This window comes from Sinohyriopsis cumingii, chromosome 13 (genome assembly GCF_028554795.1).
Source record: "Sinohyriopsis cumingii isolate HCF-2022 chromosome 13, ASM2855479v2, whole genome shotgun sequence".
NCBI classification, from domain to species: Eukaryota; Metazoa; Mollusca; class Bivalvia; order Unionida; family Unionidae; genus Sinohyriopsis; species Sinohyriopsis cumingii.
The window spans coordinates 77,379,837-77,398,907 of record NC_142973.1 but is presented as its reverse complement, the minus strand read 5'-3'; the positions used below and the strand labels follow the sequence as shown (position 1 = coordinate 77,398,907).

Sequence of the window (19,071 nt, the reverse complement as noted above, 5' to 3'; positions counted from 1 at the left end):
ACTCTTTCTGACTGCCACCTATGTTTGTAGAAAATGTAGTTTCTATGGCTAACAATTTTAGAGAGGGCTGGATTTGCAAGGTAGTGGTCATATGCCTAAGGTATTATGATCAGGTAAGTATTATTGAAGAATCATATTTTACTCCAAAATTTAGTTTCTTTAATTAACAAGAAATAGATGAGGATATTTGTGATCCCCTCTTTTTTAATTCAAATAACCCAACTTTTTTTTACCTGAAAGGGATCATTGGGCTCCCACTGTGTCATTTCTGGAATTAACACTGATTGAAGTACTTTTTATGGTTCATGAAGATTAAATGTATTTGTTAGAGTAAATAGCAGACACAAAACCTTGGGAAGTGTTTTCATTTATATCCTTCATAAAATTACATGGCTTGCAATGGGGATAAATTCAGGTAGAATGTGTAGAAAGCATATACACTAACTCGTGTAACTTTCACTCAGCCAGCCATCATGATACTCCGATTTGGCAAGTGGCTTGAAGTCTAAATTCCTCCATGAATATGGAGTTTCCTGTAGCCAGTTTTAGCTGTTCATTTATTCAGTTTATTAAAATTGTTAAACGTCTACAGCAAAAAACTATTTTAGGAAATAATAGGATTTTTTTAAGCAGCTAGATTTTCTTATCATTTTAAGTTGCATGTATCATAGAGTTTACTTAGTGTTTTTTTATAATGTAAGTTACAACTACTTTTGGGCTAGCAATTTAACTATCAACATACCTAAATGAACAATTTATTTTAACTGTTAATGTCCAACTCTGTCTAATATTTTTTCATTTGTAGCCATATGTAATCATTCTTGTCCAGTCCTGGAAGAAGGCAGAGGATGTTTATTCATATCTCCAGCAGATGACGTATACATGTACACCTGGTGAAGGACATGTACCCAATATAGCTCTCCTTTATGGTGGTGCGTGTGAGGAAAATCAAGCAGTAAGTATATGTACATCATTGTTGATTAATTCGAGTTATACGGATTGGTTTGACAGCGATATTGACAATGATATTGGCATGGCAGCGATTCATACTCTGCTCTGCCTACTCTTAAAATCCAAATGTTAGTGCAGTTTTATTTCAATCATAAAAATAATTTCTAGTTTTTCCATTGCTATTTCCAAAATCAAAACAAGTGAAAATAAGAACCTTTCAGTTTTCTTCCCCTAAATTTAGAAATTGTAAGTGCAGTAGATTTGTTGGCCAGTGAATGCCAGAGTGAGTGATGAGTTCTGCTTGTACCTCTTATGTTCCTGGATCAGTCCTGTAGTAGTAACAATCCCCCACAAGAATTGTCTGCATCAGCTTAGCACATTGTCAAAAACAATTGTCAGAGAGTAAGACGTTCATGATCCTGTCCTCACAATCCTCAACAATCTTTAACACTTTTGATGGATAAATAGTATTTATTGGTATAATCACATCTTTTTTGTAGATCAAATTGATAAATGGCTGTGAGATATTGGTTGCAACACCTGCATGCCTTCTGCGGATGATGGAGAAAGGATTCACAGATTTGAACAAACTTTGTCATCTGGTGAGTTGAAGCTGCATAACCAAAATGTGTATTTGTAATTATAATGGCCCATAGATAGTATAAAGTACTGTGTATTCATAATTATATAAACCATTGATAATGTCCCACAGATAGTATAAAGTAATGTGTATTCATAATTATATAAACCATTGATAACGGCCCACAGATAGCATAAAGTAATGTGTATTCATAATTATATAAACCATTAATAATGGCCCACAGATAGTATAAAGTAATGTGTATTCATAAGTATATAAACCATTGATAATGGCCTACAGATAGTATAAAGTAATGTGTATTCATAATTATATAAACCATTGATAACGGCCCACAGATAGCATAAAGTAATGTGTATTCATAATTATATAAACCATTAATAATGGCCCACAGATAGTATAAAGTAATGTGTATTCATAAGTATATAAACCATTGATAATGGCCCACAGATAGTATAAAGTAATGTGTATTCATAAGTATATAAACCATTGATAATGGCCCACAGATAGTATAAAGTAATGTGTATTCATAAGTATATAAACCATTGATAATGGCCCACAGATAGTATACAGTAATGTGTATTCATAAGTATATAAACCATTGATAATATCCCACAGATAGTATAAAGTAATGTGTATTCATAATTATATAAACCATTGATAATGGCCCACAGATAGTATAAAGTAATGTGTATTCATAAGTATATAAACCATTGATAACGGCCCACAGATAGTATACAGTAATGTGTATTCTTAATTATATAAACCATTGATAATGGCCCACAGATAGTATAAAGTAATGTGTATTCATAATTATATAAACCATTAATAATGGCCCGCAGATAGTATAAAGTAATGTGTATTCATAATTATATAAACCATTGATAACGGCCCACAGATAGCATAAAGTAATGTGTATTCATAATTATATAAACCATTGATAATGGCCCACAGATAGCATAAAGTAATGTGTATTCATAATTATATAAACCATTAATAATGGCCCACAGATAGTATAAAGTAATGTGTATTCATAAGTATATAAACCATTGATAATGGCCCACAGATAGTATAAAGTAATGTGTATTCATAATTATATAAACCATTGATAATGGCCCACAGATAGTATAAAGTAATGTGTATTCATAAGTATATAAACCATTGATAATGGCCCACAGATAGTATACAGTAATGTGTATTCATAAGTATATAAACCATTGATAATATCCCACAGATAGTATAAAGTAATGTGTATTCATAATTATATAAACCATTGATAATGGCCCACAGATAGTATAAAGTTATGTGTATTCATAAGTATATAAACCATTGATAACGGTCCACAGATAGTATACAGTAATGTGTATTCTTAATTATATAAACCATTGATAATGGCCCACAGATAGTATAAAGTAATGTGTATTCATAATTATATAAACCATTAATAATGGCCCACAGATAGTATAAAGTAATGTGTATTCATAATTATATAAACCATTGATAATGGCCCACAGATAGTATAAAGTAATGTGTATTCATAATTATATAAACCATTGATAATGGCCCACAGATAGTATACAGTAATGTGTATTCTTAATTATATAAACCACTGATAATGGCCCACAGATAGTATAAAGTAATGTGTATTCATAATTATATAAACCATTAATAATGGCCAACAGATAGTATAAAGTAATGTGTATTCATAAGTATTTAAACCATTAATAATGGCCCACAGATAGTATAAAGTACTGTGTATTCGTAAGTATATAAACCATTGATAATGTCCCACAGATAGTATACAGTAATGTGTATTCATAAGTATATAAACCATTGATAATGGCCCACAGATAGTATAAAGTAATGTGTATTCATAAGTATATAAACCATTGATAATGTCCCACAGATAGTATAAAGTAATGTGTATTCATAAGTATATAAACCATTGATAATGGCCCACAGATAGTATAAAGTAATGTGTATTCATAAGTATTTAAACCATTGATAATGGCCCACAGATAGTATACAGTAGTGTGTATTCATCATTAGATAAACCATTGATAATGTCCCACAGATAGTATACAGTAATGTGTATTCGTAAGTATATAAACCATTGATAATGTCCCACAGATAGTATACAGTAATGTGTATTCGTAAGTATATAAACCATTGATAATGTCCCACAGATAGTATACAGTAATGTGTATTCATAAGTATATAAACCATTGATAATGTCCCACAGATAGTATACAGTAATGTGTATTCTTAATTATATAAACCATTGATAATGGCCCACAGATAGTATACAGTAATGTTTATTCATAAGTATATAAACCATTAATAATGTCCCACAGATAGTATAAAGTACTGTGTATTCGTAAGTATATAAACCATTGATAATGGCCCACAGATAGTATACAGTAATGTGTATTCATAAGTATATAAACCATTGATAATGGCCCACAGATAGTATAAAGTAATGTGTATTCATAAGTATATAAACCATTGATAATGTCCCACAGATAGTATAAAGTAATGTGTATTCTTAATTATATAAACCATTGATAATGGCCCACAGATAGTATAAAGTAACGTGTATTCATAAGTATATAAACCATTGATAATGTCCAACAGATAGTATACAGTAATGTGTATTCATAAGTATATAAACCATTGATAATGGCCCACAGATAGTATAAAGTAATGTGTATTCATAATTATATAAACCATTGATAATGGCCCACAGATAGTATACAGTAAGGTGTATTCTTAATTATATAAACCATTGATAATGTCCCACAGATAGTATAAAGTAATGTGTATTCTTAATTATATAAACCATTGATAATGGCCCACAGATAGTATAAAGTAATGTGTATTCATAAGTATGTAAACCATTGATAATGGCCAACAGATAGTATAAAGTACTGTGTTTTCTTAATTATATAAACCATTGATAATGTCCCACAGATAGTATAAGATAATGTGTATTCTTAATTATATAAACCATTGATAATGTCCCACAGATAGTATAAAGTAATGTGTATTCTTAATTATATAAACCATTGATAATGGCCCACAGATAGTATAAAGTAATGTGTATTCATAAGTATACAAACCATTGATAATGTCCCTCAGATAGTATAAAGTAATGTGTATTCTTAATTATATAAACCATTGATAATGTCCCACAGATAGTATAAAGTAATGTGTATTCTTAATTATATAAACCATTGATAATGGCCCACAGATAGTATAAAGTAATGTGTATTCATAAGTATACAAACCATTGATAATGTCCCTCAGATAGTATAAAGTAATGTGTATTCTTAATTATATAAACCATTGATAATGTCCCACAGATAGTATAAAGTAATGTGTATTCATAAGTATGTAAACCATTGATAATGTCCCACAGATGGTATAAAGTAATGTGTATTCTTAATTATATAAACCATTGATAATGGCCCACAGATAGTATAAAGTAATGTTGATTCGTAAGTATACAAACCATTGATAATGTCCCACAGATAGTATAAAGTAATGTGTATTCATAAGTATACAAACCATTGATAATGTCCCACAGATAGTATAAAGTAATGTGTATTCATAAGTATACAAACCATTGATAATGTTCCACAGATAGTATAAAGTAATGTGTATTCTTAATTATATAAACCATTGATAATGGCCCACAGATAGTATAAAGTAATGTGTATTCATAAGTATGTAAACCATTGATAATGGCCCACAGATAGTGTAAAGTACTGTGTATTCATAAGTACATAAACCATTGATAATGGCCCACAGATAGTATAAAGTAATGTGTATTCTTAATTATATAAACCATTGATAATGGCCCACAGATAGTATAAAGTAATGTTGATTCGTAAGTATACAAACCATTGATAATGTCCCACAGATAGTATAAAGTAATGTGTATTCATAAGTATGTAAACCATTGATAATGTCCCACAGATAGTATAAAGTAATGTGTATTCTTAATTATATAAACCATTGATAATGGCCCACAAATAGTATAAAGTAATGTATATTCATAAGTATGTAAACCATTGATAATGTCCCACAGATAGTATAAAGTAATGTGTATTCTTAATTATATAAACCATTGATAATGTCCCACAGATAGTATAAAGTAATGTATAATCATAAGTATACAAACCATTGATAATGTCCAACAGATAGTATAAAGTAATGTGTATTCATAAGTATATAAACCATTGATAATGGCCCACAGATAGTATAAAGTAATGTATATTCGTAAGTATATAAGCCATTGATAATGGCCCACAGATGGTATAAAGTAATGTGTATTCTTAATTATATAAACCATTGATAATGGCCCACAGATAGTATAAAGTAATGTGTATTCATAAGTATGTAAACCATTAATAATGGCCCACAGATAGTATAAAGTAATGTGTATTCATAAGTATGTAAACCATTGATAATGTCCCACAGATAGTATAAAGTAATGTGTATTCTTAATTATATAAACCATTGATAATGGCCCACAAATAGTATAAAGTAATGTATATTCATAAGTATGTAAACCATTGATAATGGCCCACAGATAGTATAAAGTAATGTGTATTCGTAAGTATATAAGCCATTGATAATGGCCCACATATAGTATAAAGTAATGTGTATTCATAAGTATATAAGCCATTGATAATGGCCCACAGATAGTATAAAGTAATGTGTATTCGTAAGTATATAAGCCATTGATAATGGCCCACAGATAGTATAAAGTAATGTGTATTCATAAGTATATAAACCATTGATAATGGCCCACAGATAGTATAAAGTAATGTGTATTCATAATTATATAAACCATTAATAATGGCCCACAGATAGTATAAAGTAATGTGTATTCATAAGTATATAAACCATTGATAATGGCCCACAGATAGTATAAAGTAATGTGTATTCATAAGTATGTAAACCATTGATAATGTCCCACAGATAGTATAAAGTAATGTGTATTCGTAAGTATATAAGCCACTGATAATGGCCCACAGATAGTATAAAGTAATGTGTATTCGTAAGTATATAAGCCATTGATAATGGCCCACAGATAGTATAAAGTAATGTGTATTCATAAGTATATAAACCATTGATAATGGCCCACAGATAGTATAAAGTAATGTGTATTCGTAAGTATATAAGCCATTGATAATGGCCCACAGATAGTATAAAGTAATGTGTATTCTTAATTATATAAACCATTGATAATGGCCCACAGATAGTATAAAGTAATGTGTATTCATAAGTATGTAAACCATTGATAATGTCCCACAGATAGTATAAAGTAATGTGTATTCTTAATTATATAAACCATTGATAATGGCCCACAAATAGTATAAAGTAATGTATATTCATAAGTATATAAACCATTGATAATGTCCCACAGATAGTATACAGTAATGTGTATTCGTAAGTATATAAGCCATTGATAATGGCCCACAGATAGTATAAAGTAATGTGTATTCGTAAGTATATAAGCCATTGATAATGGCCCACAGATAGTATAAAGTAATGTGTATTCGTAAGTATATAAGCCATTGATAATGGCGCACAGATGGTATAAAGTACTGTAGTGTGTATTTCATTATTGACTTACATTGCAACATTCATGATATAGAATAAGTCCATGAAATTTACATATTGGTAGAAATTTAAACTGCAGTAACTCTGATGACCTCTAAATTATTAACAGATAATTAGGGTGGAATGATACACCTTTGCCACATATTGATTGATACATATCACAACACACAAACTTAATACAGAGCATTTCAATATGTCTCTTTAACTAAAAAATGTAGCATGAACACCATGCATTTTTAATCTGTTGTTATACTACCTCACAAACAAAGATAATGGTTTAAGTTTTACTCCAGTCCATATTGGTTTCAGATTGTCTGTCCAACCTTATTTTCCATCTATCCCTCCCGCTTGATATCTTATGAATCCATTGATGTGTATTTATGACATTTCATGAAGCATTTTAAGAACTGTTCCCAGTTTTATTTCAAGTTTTCTGTCCTTCCATTTGGACTTCTGTCCCTCTTTTCTGGTTAATGTCACCTGTATCATTTCAAATATTCTTCATGAAATTTGTATACATTAATATAACGATGAGAGTGTGTGTCCCATATAGAAGTTAGTATTTTCAGATTAGCAAGTTTGGAGTTATCTCCTCATATTTTTGAAAATTGTATTTACACTCCACATATCCATAGCCATTTGATGTATCTTCATGCAACTTTGTATGCTCTTGCATCATGTGTCCTGTTAAAAAAATGGGCTTTGTCTCATCAGAATTTTAAAAGTTGTCCCCAATTTAAAAAAGTAAAAATTTGCATCCATCCATTGCTTGGTCATGCTCTTGACAGTTAATATCTTACATGAAACTTGCTGTCGATTTGTATATGGAAACTTGGTATGGGATTTTTTATATGGAAACTTGGTATGGATTTGTATATGGAAACTTGGTATGGATTTGTATATGGAAACTTGGTATGGATTTGTATATGGAAACTTGGTATGGATTTGTATATGGAAACTTGGTATGGATTTGTATATGGAAACTTGGTATGGGATTTTTTATATGGAAACTTGGTATGGATTTGTATATGGAAACTTGGTACGGGATTTATTTCATTCCATTTTGTATGGATTTGTATCATGCCACTTTGTATGAATTTGTATCATGCCACTTGTATTTTGTATCATGCCACTAGGTATTGATTTGTATCATGCCACTTCATATTTGTATCATGTTACTTGCTGTTGATTTGCATCATTCCACTTGGTATTTGTATCATGCTACTAGGTGTTTGTATCATGCTACCTGGTATTTGTATCATGCTACTTGCTTTTAATTTTTATCATGCCACTTGGTATTTGTATCATGCCGCTTGGTATCATGCCGCTTGGTATTTGTATCATGCCACTTGGTATTTATATCATGCTACTTGCTGTTGATTTGTATCATGCCACTTGGTATGGATTTGTATCATGACAAGATTTATGCACATATAAGGATGGGCTTTTCAGATTATTTTTTTAGGGTTGGGGTATTCAGTGAACACTTGTTTATTGATGGATCTAGCTTATCATATTCTCAGTTAATATTCAAAAATTCATTGATTATATTAGTCAAAATATGTCAATTATGATTTATTTCAAAATAAGCTTTTGAAAAAATATTGAAATATTTGAATCTGGATGTATGTATTTTTATATTATTACTTTTGTATCAGCACCTGCCTGGTATTGTACAAATAGTGATACATTTGTATGTCTTGATGAATCATTTCAATTCTGCAAGTAATGTTGGCTACCCAAAGAATATAATGAAGCAGTATTTTAAAACCTTAGAAGAAACAAAACACTCTTTGTCCAAAGAAGATGGATGTGGTTTAGTGGATCTCAAATCAGAGCCCACAACAGACTGGTACCATCTCTGTTTGCTTTCAGGTTAGTTTTAGCTGCAGAATGCATGAAGTCAGATCTGCAATTTTGTAATGCACTGGCAAATCTGGGTCTATGCAGTTTGTTCAGAGTAATTAGTAGAGCAGACTACATAGACCCTGATCTGCCATTATGTAATATATGGGTGGATCTAGGTCTCTTCAGTTTGTTAGTAAGTAGTAGAACAAATAATGCAGACTGATCTGCCAGCATAGTAAGCAAAGGCAGATCAGGATCTCTGTTCTTTGCAGTCAGACCTGACTTGTAAGTGGGTATATACTTTAATGAAAGTTACTGCCCCAAAAACAAAACATTTGCACTTATTTTACAGCATTAGTGTTGTATAAAAGATAAGGCACTGAACAGAACACATGGGAAGGGATGCCTCTCTCCAGCAGTTAAATCTCTTCAGAGCTTGTATTATGAATAATAGTTATGATGTGTATGAATGATAACTTGTGCCCATTCATGTCTTGTACAAAAGTAGCCACTAAATATAGTGGGCCAGTAGATTTCACTGTACAGTTGCCCTTGAGTATGTGTTTAGTATGTTTGACCAGCCATGTGGGTAAACCAACAGCTGATAGATTTACAAGAGTATTAGTTTTATGTTAAATGAATAAAATAAATAAGGTGAATAATGATTTCTTATTTTTTTTAGGTGAAAGGTTAAAGTAATTCTGCAAGTTTTATCAATTTTATATAAAATGTAATGTCTGTTTGATATATCGTATGATATTAGTCGTGGTCTTGGATGAACTGCGAAATATTGTTACAGTGATTTGACTTTGAATTATGTTTTGATTCTCAATGACATCATAATGATAGCCACTGATGCATATTTAGTATTAGGCATGAGATCTGTTTCTGAAATGCCATATTAATCATACCATGTGATGTCTAGAAATGTGGGGCTAATTTAAAGAGACTGCTCTTTGTTTCTTTTAACAGGTGATAGACAATGCTGACTCATTGCTGGAGATCTACACAGAGGAGGTAAATAATGAATAAAAAAGCTCCTCTTTTATATATCCTTACATTTTTATAAGAAAATGGCAGGCATTATGATTCATTGGATGTCATATTTATGATTAATATAGGTCCTAGGACCAGTTATGTAGGCATACAATTGCAACTTAACAAGGTAGTTATAGTATTTCTACCATAATAAGACTAGAAACCTAGCCTAATCAAGTTTTTAAAGTTGGGATGGACTTGTTTAAAGATATCCTTTATAAATATATTTGCTAAAATTTTGTTAAAAGGAAGAGTTGGAGGGCTTATCAAGCATGGGTAAGTTTTCAGATAAATAAGGTAACATGCTTGATAAAAGCTATCCCTTTCTTTGTTGTATGACTACTGAATGGCTGTCCCATTGTATTTTGTATGACTACTGAATGGGTGTCCCATTTTATGTTGTATGAATACTGAATGGGTGTCACATTGTATATTGTATAACTACTGAATGGGTGCCCCATTGTACATTGTATAACTTCTGAATGGTTGTCCCAATGTATGTTGTATGACTATTGAATGGGTGTCTCATTATATATTGTTTGACTACTGAATGAGTGTCCCATTATATGTTTTATGACTGCTGAATGGGTGCCCCATTATATGTTGTATGACCACTGACAGGGTGCCCCATTCTATGTTGTATGACTGCTGAATGGATGTCCCATTGTATGTTGTATTACTACTGAATGGTTGCAGGGCCTCTGCTAGGCTTTGCATTCGTTGCCAAGTGCAAAAGAATTTTGAAAGTGGTGCTGTTTTTTTTACTGACTGGAGAAAGTTGCTGGCAACAGATTTTTGTAAAGTGAATTTTTAATTTTTCATTGATATAAGCAACTTGGGCTACTTAATACCTCCTGTTTTCACTATCTGTGGCAGTCAGTGGATCATGTCGGTAGATGACGAATAAGATGTTATTCAAACAATATTGCAGGTAACTGCAAGCTCTCAGTCAGTTTTGAGAAGCAATTAAATGTGATTAGTAGGAAATAAGGAATGAATGGGGGATATACTCTATTGTTCAACAGGTCAGCAAAAAGATTCAGTGTTATTTGCATGTGTTGTTTATTCATGTTTATTGCAAACTGTGAGTGTGAGATGTACTTGGGACTGCTTAGAGCTTTAGGGTTTGTTTACTTAGATGACACGTTTTTGTGGTCTGAACATAACTGAGTAACACACGATGCTGCTACAAGTATGCCAGTCATTGGCTGTAAAGGGCCTGAATTACTTATATGAATGAAAAATTAAAAATTAACTTTATAAAACAAGTCTGTCTCAAGCACAAAGAATATGGCTAATCTAGCTCTGAAAAACAAAGATTTGTATCCAGCTGTATCTGAGTCAGCCAATAGGTTACTTGTTGCCCCTATTTCAACTGCAGACTGCAAGATGGGGTTCAGTCACCAGAGTCTGATCAAAACAAACTTACGAAATTCTATGGTTACCTATGTCTACTCTGAAAAATTTAATGAGAATTTCTATTGATGTGCCCAGTGTTGAGAATTTCGATTTCAGGAAGGCATTTAAGAAATGATCTGAAAAAAAAATGAGGTGGATATTAATGAAGTGCCAGTGACGTTGCTCATAACGACTAAACAGTATTTTGAATTATCAGTTAATTAACAAACATTCTTATTCCTTCTTGCTTTTCATATGCTATACATTGAACTTAACACGTATGTAATGGTATTGTTATATTTATTAAAAATTATTCTTGTGCTTTGAAATGTAATAAAAACATGTAAAAACTGTTTTGTTGTCATGTTTATGGTACATAGATTAAAAATAGGGCCAATATAATATTACACATATATTTATGTCCCTGCATCATGGCATAAAATGGTTCCTCAGGCTGAAAAGTGGCTCCAAATTTTTAATTTGGTGAGTTACATGGTGCAAAGAAAAATACTTCCAAGAGAGGCCCTAGGTTGCCCCATTGTATGTTGTATGACTGCTGAATGGGTGTCTCATTATATGTTGCATTACTACTGAATGGGTGTCTCATTAAATGTTGCTTGATTACTGAATGGGTGTCTCATTAAATGTTGCATAACTACTGAATGGGTGTCCCGTTATATGTTGCATGACTACTGAATGGGTGTCCCATTATATGTTGCATGACTACTGAATAGGTGTCCCATTAAATGTTGCATGACTACTGAATATGTGTCTCATTATATGTTGCATGACTACTGAATAGGTGTTCCATTAAATGTTGCATGTCTACTGAATAGGTGTCATTAAATGTTGCATGGCTACTGAATGGGTGTCCCATTATATGTTGCATGACTACTGAATAGGTGTCCCCTTAAATGTTGCAGGACTACTGAATAGGTGTCTCATTAAATGTTGCATGACTACTGAATGGCTTCTCATCAAGGTATATTTTATAGTTAAAGTTAAATTACCAACAGATAAGACTGACTGATAATGTTTTTTCATTTACTTTGTTGCTTATTGTTGGCATGTACAAAATTAAAGGAGAGCTTATGTTGTTACTCAGGCATCTTCAGCATCAGCAGATGTTTACAGAATGCTAAAATTTTTATTTAAGTTTTGATTATAGTTTATGCAAAGGAATTATTCGTTTAAATTAAATTCTGTGTGTTAAAATGTGCATGTGCATGACCTTATATACTTTTAGTTCACTTCCATGACATGTAGCATAAAATCGTATACATATGTACAGCCTCACTGCATTTCAACTGTTCATCCTTCCTACGTCCTCAACAGTTTGATGTGAGTTTCATGGCACCTACCCCTTGGCTAATTAACATTGGTAATACATGTACATGATTTGTACATTCTTGGTTTTATTAACGTTGGTAATACATGTATATTATTTGTACATTCTTGGTTAATTAACATTGGTAATACATGTACATTATTTGTACATTCTTGATTAATTAACATTGGTAATAAATATACATTATTTGTACATTCTTGGTTAATTAACATTGGTAATACATGAACATTATTTGTACATTCTTGATTAATTAACATTGGTAATACATATACATTATTTGTACATTCTTGGTTAATTAACATTGGTAATACATGAACATTATTTGTACATTCTTGCTAAGTTTAGGCATGTAGCTCATGACCACTAAGGTTTTGGCACCCTGAATACATACATTATATCCAGGATTAGCACCCTGAATACATACTTTGTATCCATAATTAGCACCCTGAATACATACATTATATCCAGGATTAGCACCCTGAATACATACTTTGTATCCAGAATTAGCACCCTGAATACATACTTTGTATCCAGAATTAGCACCCAGAATACATACTTTGTATCCAGAATTAGCACCCTGAATACATACTTTATATCCAGAATTAGCACCCTGAATACATACTTTATATCCAGAATTAGCACCCTGAATACATACATTATATCCAGAATTAGCACCCTGAATACATACTTTATATCCATAATTAGCACCCTAAATACATACTTTATATCCAGAATTAGCACCCTGAATACATACTTTATATCCAGAATTAGCACCCTGAATACATACTTTGTATCCAGAATTAGCACCCTGAATACATACTTTATATCCAGAATTAGCACCCTGAATGCATACTTTATATCCAGAATTAGCACCCTGAATACATACTTTATATCCAGAATTAGCACCCTGAATACATACATTATATCCAGAATTAGCACCCTGAATACATACTTTATATCCAGGATTAGTACCCTGAAAACATACTTTATATCCAGGATTAACACTCTGAATACACACTTTATATCCAGGATTAGCACCCTGAATACATACTTTATATCCAGAATCATGAAACTTGGTAGGGGATGCATCTTGTTGGCTAGTACACTGTCATCCTAAAGGTGTACCAACTTTGTTTAAATTTTGTTTTAAGTTGATTTCTTAAGTAATATTCATACTATAATTATTAAACTAGATTATCATATGCATTCTTTTGTATAGTTTGCATTTAAAAGAATGTCACTGTGACCTAAATTTTACATTTGATTGCTTAGGTTACATTTTTGCAGTATGGCCATGAACACATAGGTTTTTGGAAGGATGTTTACATGGTATGTTCGTTTTCAGTCTTTTCAGGCTGCTATAATGAGATGATATGCATCTTTGTTTGTATCATACCCTTGCTCACCATGACCTAAATTTTATCTTTCGGTTAAAGTTAGCTCTAGACCACATGATATTTTGACATGCTGTATGCATACTATCCTACGTAGAATAATGAAATTTAGCAACATATTAATGAGTACTTTTTGCAGTCTCAGTGACCTATATTTCATACTTCAATGAATGTTTATAAATTTTGCATTAATTTCTTGGGTTCATGTTAGAATAATGCAATTTCATAATTGGATACATCTCTGTTAATGCGAAACTTGCGGAAGTTCACCTTATCATGGGAATTAGCTTATGAAGTAATTAAATACATTATTGCTTTTGTATCAGGTGAAGGACATTATGAGGAAGTACGCATCTCTTCTGAATGAGAGGAATGAGAGCTCCAAGGCATCCCAACAGTTTCTACTCTTTTCTTCACAGTGGAACCAAGCTATCGAGTCCTTCATGAATGCATATCTGGTGGAACCCCTCGTCATCATTACATCCATGTTTGAGGCAGCCATATATGGAAGGGTAAAACAGGTATCGTGGTTGCTGCAGACAGAAATTTTTTATCCACAGTATTACCATTTGTATCAACTCAAGCTCTGAGATCAAATTGTGATGCACACAGTGTATCAGTATTTTGAGTCATCGTGATCATTGATATCTCAAAAATTGTACTTATTACATTATTCCACTACCAGTTATGTTTGCTATAAACCATTTTACATGGTGTAGCACTATCATATAGCATAAATTTGTCTTGTCTGAGTTAGTGTATGTAAGCTCGACTGGCATCATAACAGTTATCATTAGAAAAAAGGATATAATTAAAACATTATGCTCTTTTCGCTGATTGTATATAATACCTAACTTCCTGTAGTGTACAATAATCAACCACAATAGTTGCTTTTTTGTGTAGAAGCAAGTCTTACGAAGCCTATATGAAATATAGCAAAACTGACATAGTTTTTGTCAACTCGCTTTTTACTTGTTGTGCAATAATCACATGGTATAACTATGCTACCATCCCATCTTGACCATTGGTCAGCATTTGCTTCTTATCTGTCCAGAGGTCTTGTTTCTGATCAGATAGGCTTATAAGAGTTATATTTTGAGTGAAATCAGTGCATAATAATGAGCTTGCAGCTGATCCCATTTTGAATAAACTTGGTAAATCAACTTAAACGATCAAGATCTTAGATGGGTAAGATCCATGCATAATAATTACGTGATAGTGCATCAAACTGGCTGAACTTGTCAGCACTGGTGCAACTTTGTTTTTCTTCTTCTGATCAGATATTATCATTCTTGGTAAAAAAGGGCTTATATCATCAAAATATCCATTGAGTATGATCAAGATTTATTTAGATTAATGAGGTGATCTTTCGTCTGAATGGCTGAGCATCTTGCCATCAGATAAAGTTTCAAACCTAAGATAAATAGGCAATTACAATGTGACCCCGCTATAACGGGGTAGTTGGGGTCCATAGAACCTGACTGTTATTGACCAAACCTTGTTATAACCAACCAGGTTAGTTAGCGCAAGAAAATGATGCATTTACTTAAAATATGAATGGCAGGGGGTGGGATCGGGTGGGGTGGAGTAAATAAAGCAAGCAGAAAAATACTTTCGATATATGAAGACAAAACTAGTCTGAAATAAACTTGTATATTGACAACTCAAGTTGTCTAGTACAGTGCTGCATAAGCCATTAAAGTTCTGTACATGTATATTTTAAAAAAAGCCATGAATTCGAGTATAGATCACATGTTATAAGATTCCTTTATCATTTACATTATTACACTAACATAAAGGTAACAATTGTATACAGAAATAACATTTTATATCATTCTCATCAGCGTTAATACTTGTGAAGACCCGTTCAGTGATCTAATGTCAAATGAAATGTAACTACTGTCACAGTTAAGTTTATTCGGCAACTTCATACTTTACATCTTAGGCAAAGGCTACCCGTGGTGTAAGCACATTTCTTTTCAGATAAAAAATAACATTCTTTTTTTTTGTAAGCACATTTCTTTTCAGATAAAAAATAACATTCTTTTTTTTAATTATAGTATGTCCTATACCTTTTTCATCAGTGGCATTAAAAGTTAACAAGACCCTTTCAGTTATCTAATCTGAAATTAAATGTGCAGTTGTTAAATGTAGAGTTGCTCACAAAACAGGCCATATATTTTGTTTGGTTCCAGTGGAGTGCTGGAAGGAATTAATGACTACACATCCTAAATAATTTAAATTAGCAAAATAATCACTTTTATGGATTATTATATACATATTTCAATGGTGTTAAGTCATATTACTGGAAACGGTAGTTTTACCATTTCAAAACTTTATTCTGTCTTTGATTAATGGTCTCATAAATATTTGTTTTTATTTTTGTGTAAGTGGTCATATTCACCAAACCACCAACATCCACACACGTTTCACATTATTTAAATAAGAAAAAAATTAAAAAAGTATTAAAAAAATACAGTGTGACCACTATAACACGTTAGTTGGGAGCCATAAAACCCGACCACGTTATATAGTTAGCTGAAGAAAATGTACCCCCCCCCCAAAAAAAAAATTGGGGGTGTGTTTAATAAATGCGGGCGGTAAAATACGTGCTTCGTCGGCACAGTTACCATCTTGAATTGATGCATATTAAATGAGAAATACACCTGTAGTGAAAACAGAGAAGACATAATATAATAGTTTACTTTATTTAGAGAACCATGAATTGATACATATACGTGAAACCTGTTTATATATAAATGTCTAATGTATAGCATGAATAGAGTATCAACACCGTGTACTCACCTGCAAACTTCATCATATACATTGAATCTACAATACAAGTGATTCCATCAAAAATATGCACACACAGCTTTAAAATATTAATTTTGTAACAGGTCATATTGGTCTGAATTCAGTGGAAAAAAATAGCACAATCATGTAACGAATGACGAAGCACATTTACTTTAAAGTATGTTCCAAGTCGGTAAAAGTTAGTTTGTGTTTTAAGCCGTCATTGGCATAAACTATTTCCCTACAAAAAAGAAACTTTCACAGCACAGTTAACGTGTTCCAGTCACATTGGAAAATGCAAAAATCCATCAGATTCCATCACTTTTATTTAAGTTTGGTACTGACTTCCTTTGAAGAAAAGTTCTTTGCTGTTATTAAATGATTGTAATCGGCTTTCTTTGATGAAGGGTGCATGCGCTATTGAAGTCAGCGCTAAAGGACAGCTTTTGAGAACCAAACAAATGCCCATTTCTTATTGTGGCGGCAACATCAAATAACTGTATTGCATGATTAAGACTGGCATTTTTTCCATTTGCTGAGTACGTTTTCATAACAGTCAGTGCTTCAAAGGTAATCTGTTTCCTTTGAAATTTCAGCAAACTATTTTATCTGGGTACATTTTAAAAAAGGAATTGGCCATCATTTAGACTATTCTAGTTACTGTCCCTCCATGCCTACTGAATAAACCAGTACATAAGATGTTTTTTTTTTTTTTCTACATTTGTGGTATTCGCGTGATGCTGCCTTCCACGCATGTGTCTGAAAATTAACAAAGGGTCAACGGATGATAGATGCAGGTGTTCTGACGACAGGGATTATTACAGAGAACATGAGCGTTCTGAAGGATTTAATTCTGAGTGAAATTAAGAGGAATTTTACTTACCATCCACATACAAATGTCAGTCTTTGTAAATATATTAATTACTAGCGAGCGGCCAAAAATCCGATGAAAGAGAGATTACGAGACAATGCCTCATCCGGTTGATCTCCGTTACCAGAAATGTCAACAACAAAAAAGCGGATATTTCACAACATACAGAACTCATGCTAGATGTCAGGATAAGCGGATTATGATATAACAATGCACTGTTTAGATGGTTTGTCAGTATGGACAAAGAAATTGTTTATGTAACAGTAGATAAATTTCAGTGCATTTTATGTCCAGTTTGCAGCTTCCTTTCATTGGGCCTCTGAATTTCTGCACTCCAAACCAATGGTTGTATATAAAAGTTTAAACAGCCAACAATGTCGCCAACAAATAAAAAATGCCACATGGTATGTTTTGCAGCCAATAAAGAAAAACAATCCAAGTTTGCAACATTGGCAAAGACCTATGTGATCCCAGAATAAAGTTTTTATTCGTTTTTTTCTTCTTCTTACTTTTAAGAAGAAAAAAAACTACTTTTTCATGTACGAGAAAAATACTTTTCGTGTTGGAGAAAAATGCTTATAAAATTTCAGGAGCCAGGCCACGATTTTCATGTATTGTTCATACATGATCTCTTCCCCAAAATGATAAGCAACTTTTTACATTTTTTTCGTACTTTTTAAGAATATTTTTGTGCACAAGAAAAATACATGTATATGAAATTTCGGGAGCCATGCCACGACCATGTTATATCCGAATTTGTGTTATAACAGAGCGCGCTATAGCAGGGTCACACTGTACCATTGAAAATGCCAATACCCCATTCTGTGTTTCGTTAGTAGCCTCTGAGTATTGATTTATTTCCATAGCTTTTAAGTCATCCTCAGATAATCTTGGTTTATATCCCTCAGCGGCCTCAAAATTGACGGACCCAGTTCCCATGTTATTGTTGTTGTTGTTGTGGATGGCTAGGGTGACTGAGGTCATGGGGTACTGTGTGAGGGAATTTATCAATCTCTTTTCTGTTTCATTTTCAGGGTTTGTAACATCCATCACATTATAGTCAAATCCATTTTCATCTGCTTCAGTTGTTGCTATTATTTCTTTTAACCCTTTGTCATTTGCTGAATAAAAAGTTTAAAAGATGAAACACAATGACGTGTCTGCAATGTTTATTTATATTGCAAACAGTAAAAAACCGAAA

The 19,071-nt window shown here is 32.2% G+C and overlaps 1 protein-coding gene across 9 annotated transcripts in view; it reads left to right on the top strand.

Annotated features, from left to right (window-relative positions):
• The window catches only part of LOC149785854 (uncharacterized), a 305,885-nt gene that overhangs the window by 105,643 nt on the left and 181,171 nt on the right, over positions 1 to 19,071 (top strand). For all 9 annotated transcript variants that reach the window (XR_016425467.1, XM_089979816.1, XM_089979814.1 and 6 more), the window contains 4 exons: positions 806 to 955; positions 1,452 to 1,553; positions 10,001 to 10,045; positions 14,533 to 14,727. Coding sequence is in view for 8 of the 9 variants with exons in the window: in XM_089979816.1 (XP_089835942.1) it covers positions 806 to 955; positions 1,452 to 1,553; positions 10,001 to 10,045; positions 14,533 to 14,727 (492 nt within the window). In the remaining variant the exon portion in view is untranslated. The remainder of the gene's footprint in view (positions 1 to 805; positions 956 to 1,451; positions 1,554 to 10,000; positions 10,046 to 14,532; positions 14,728 to 19,071) is intronic.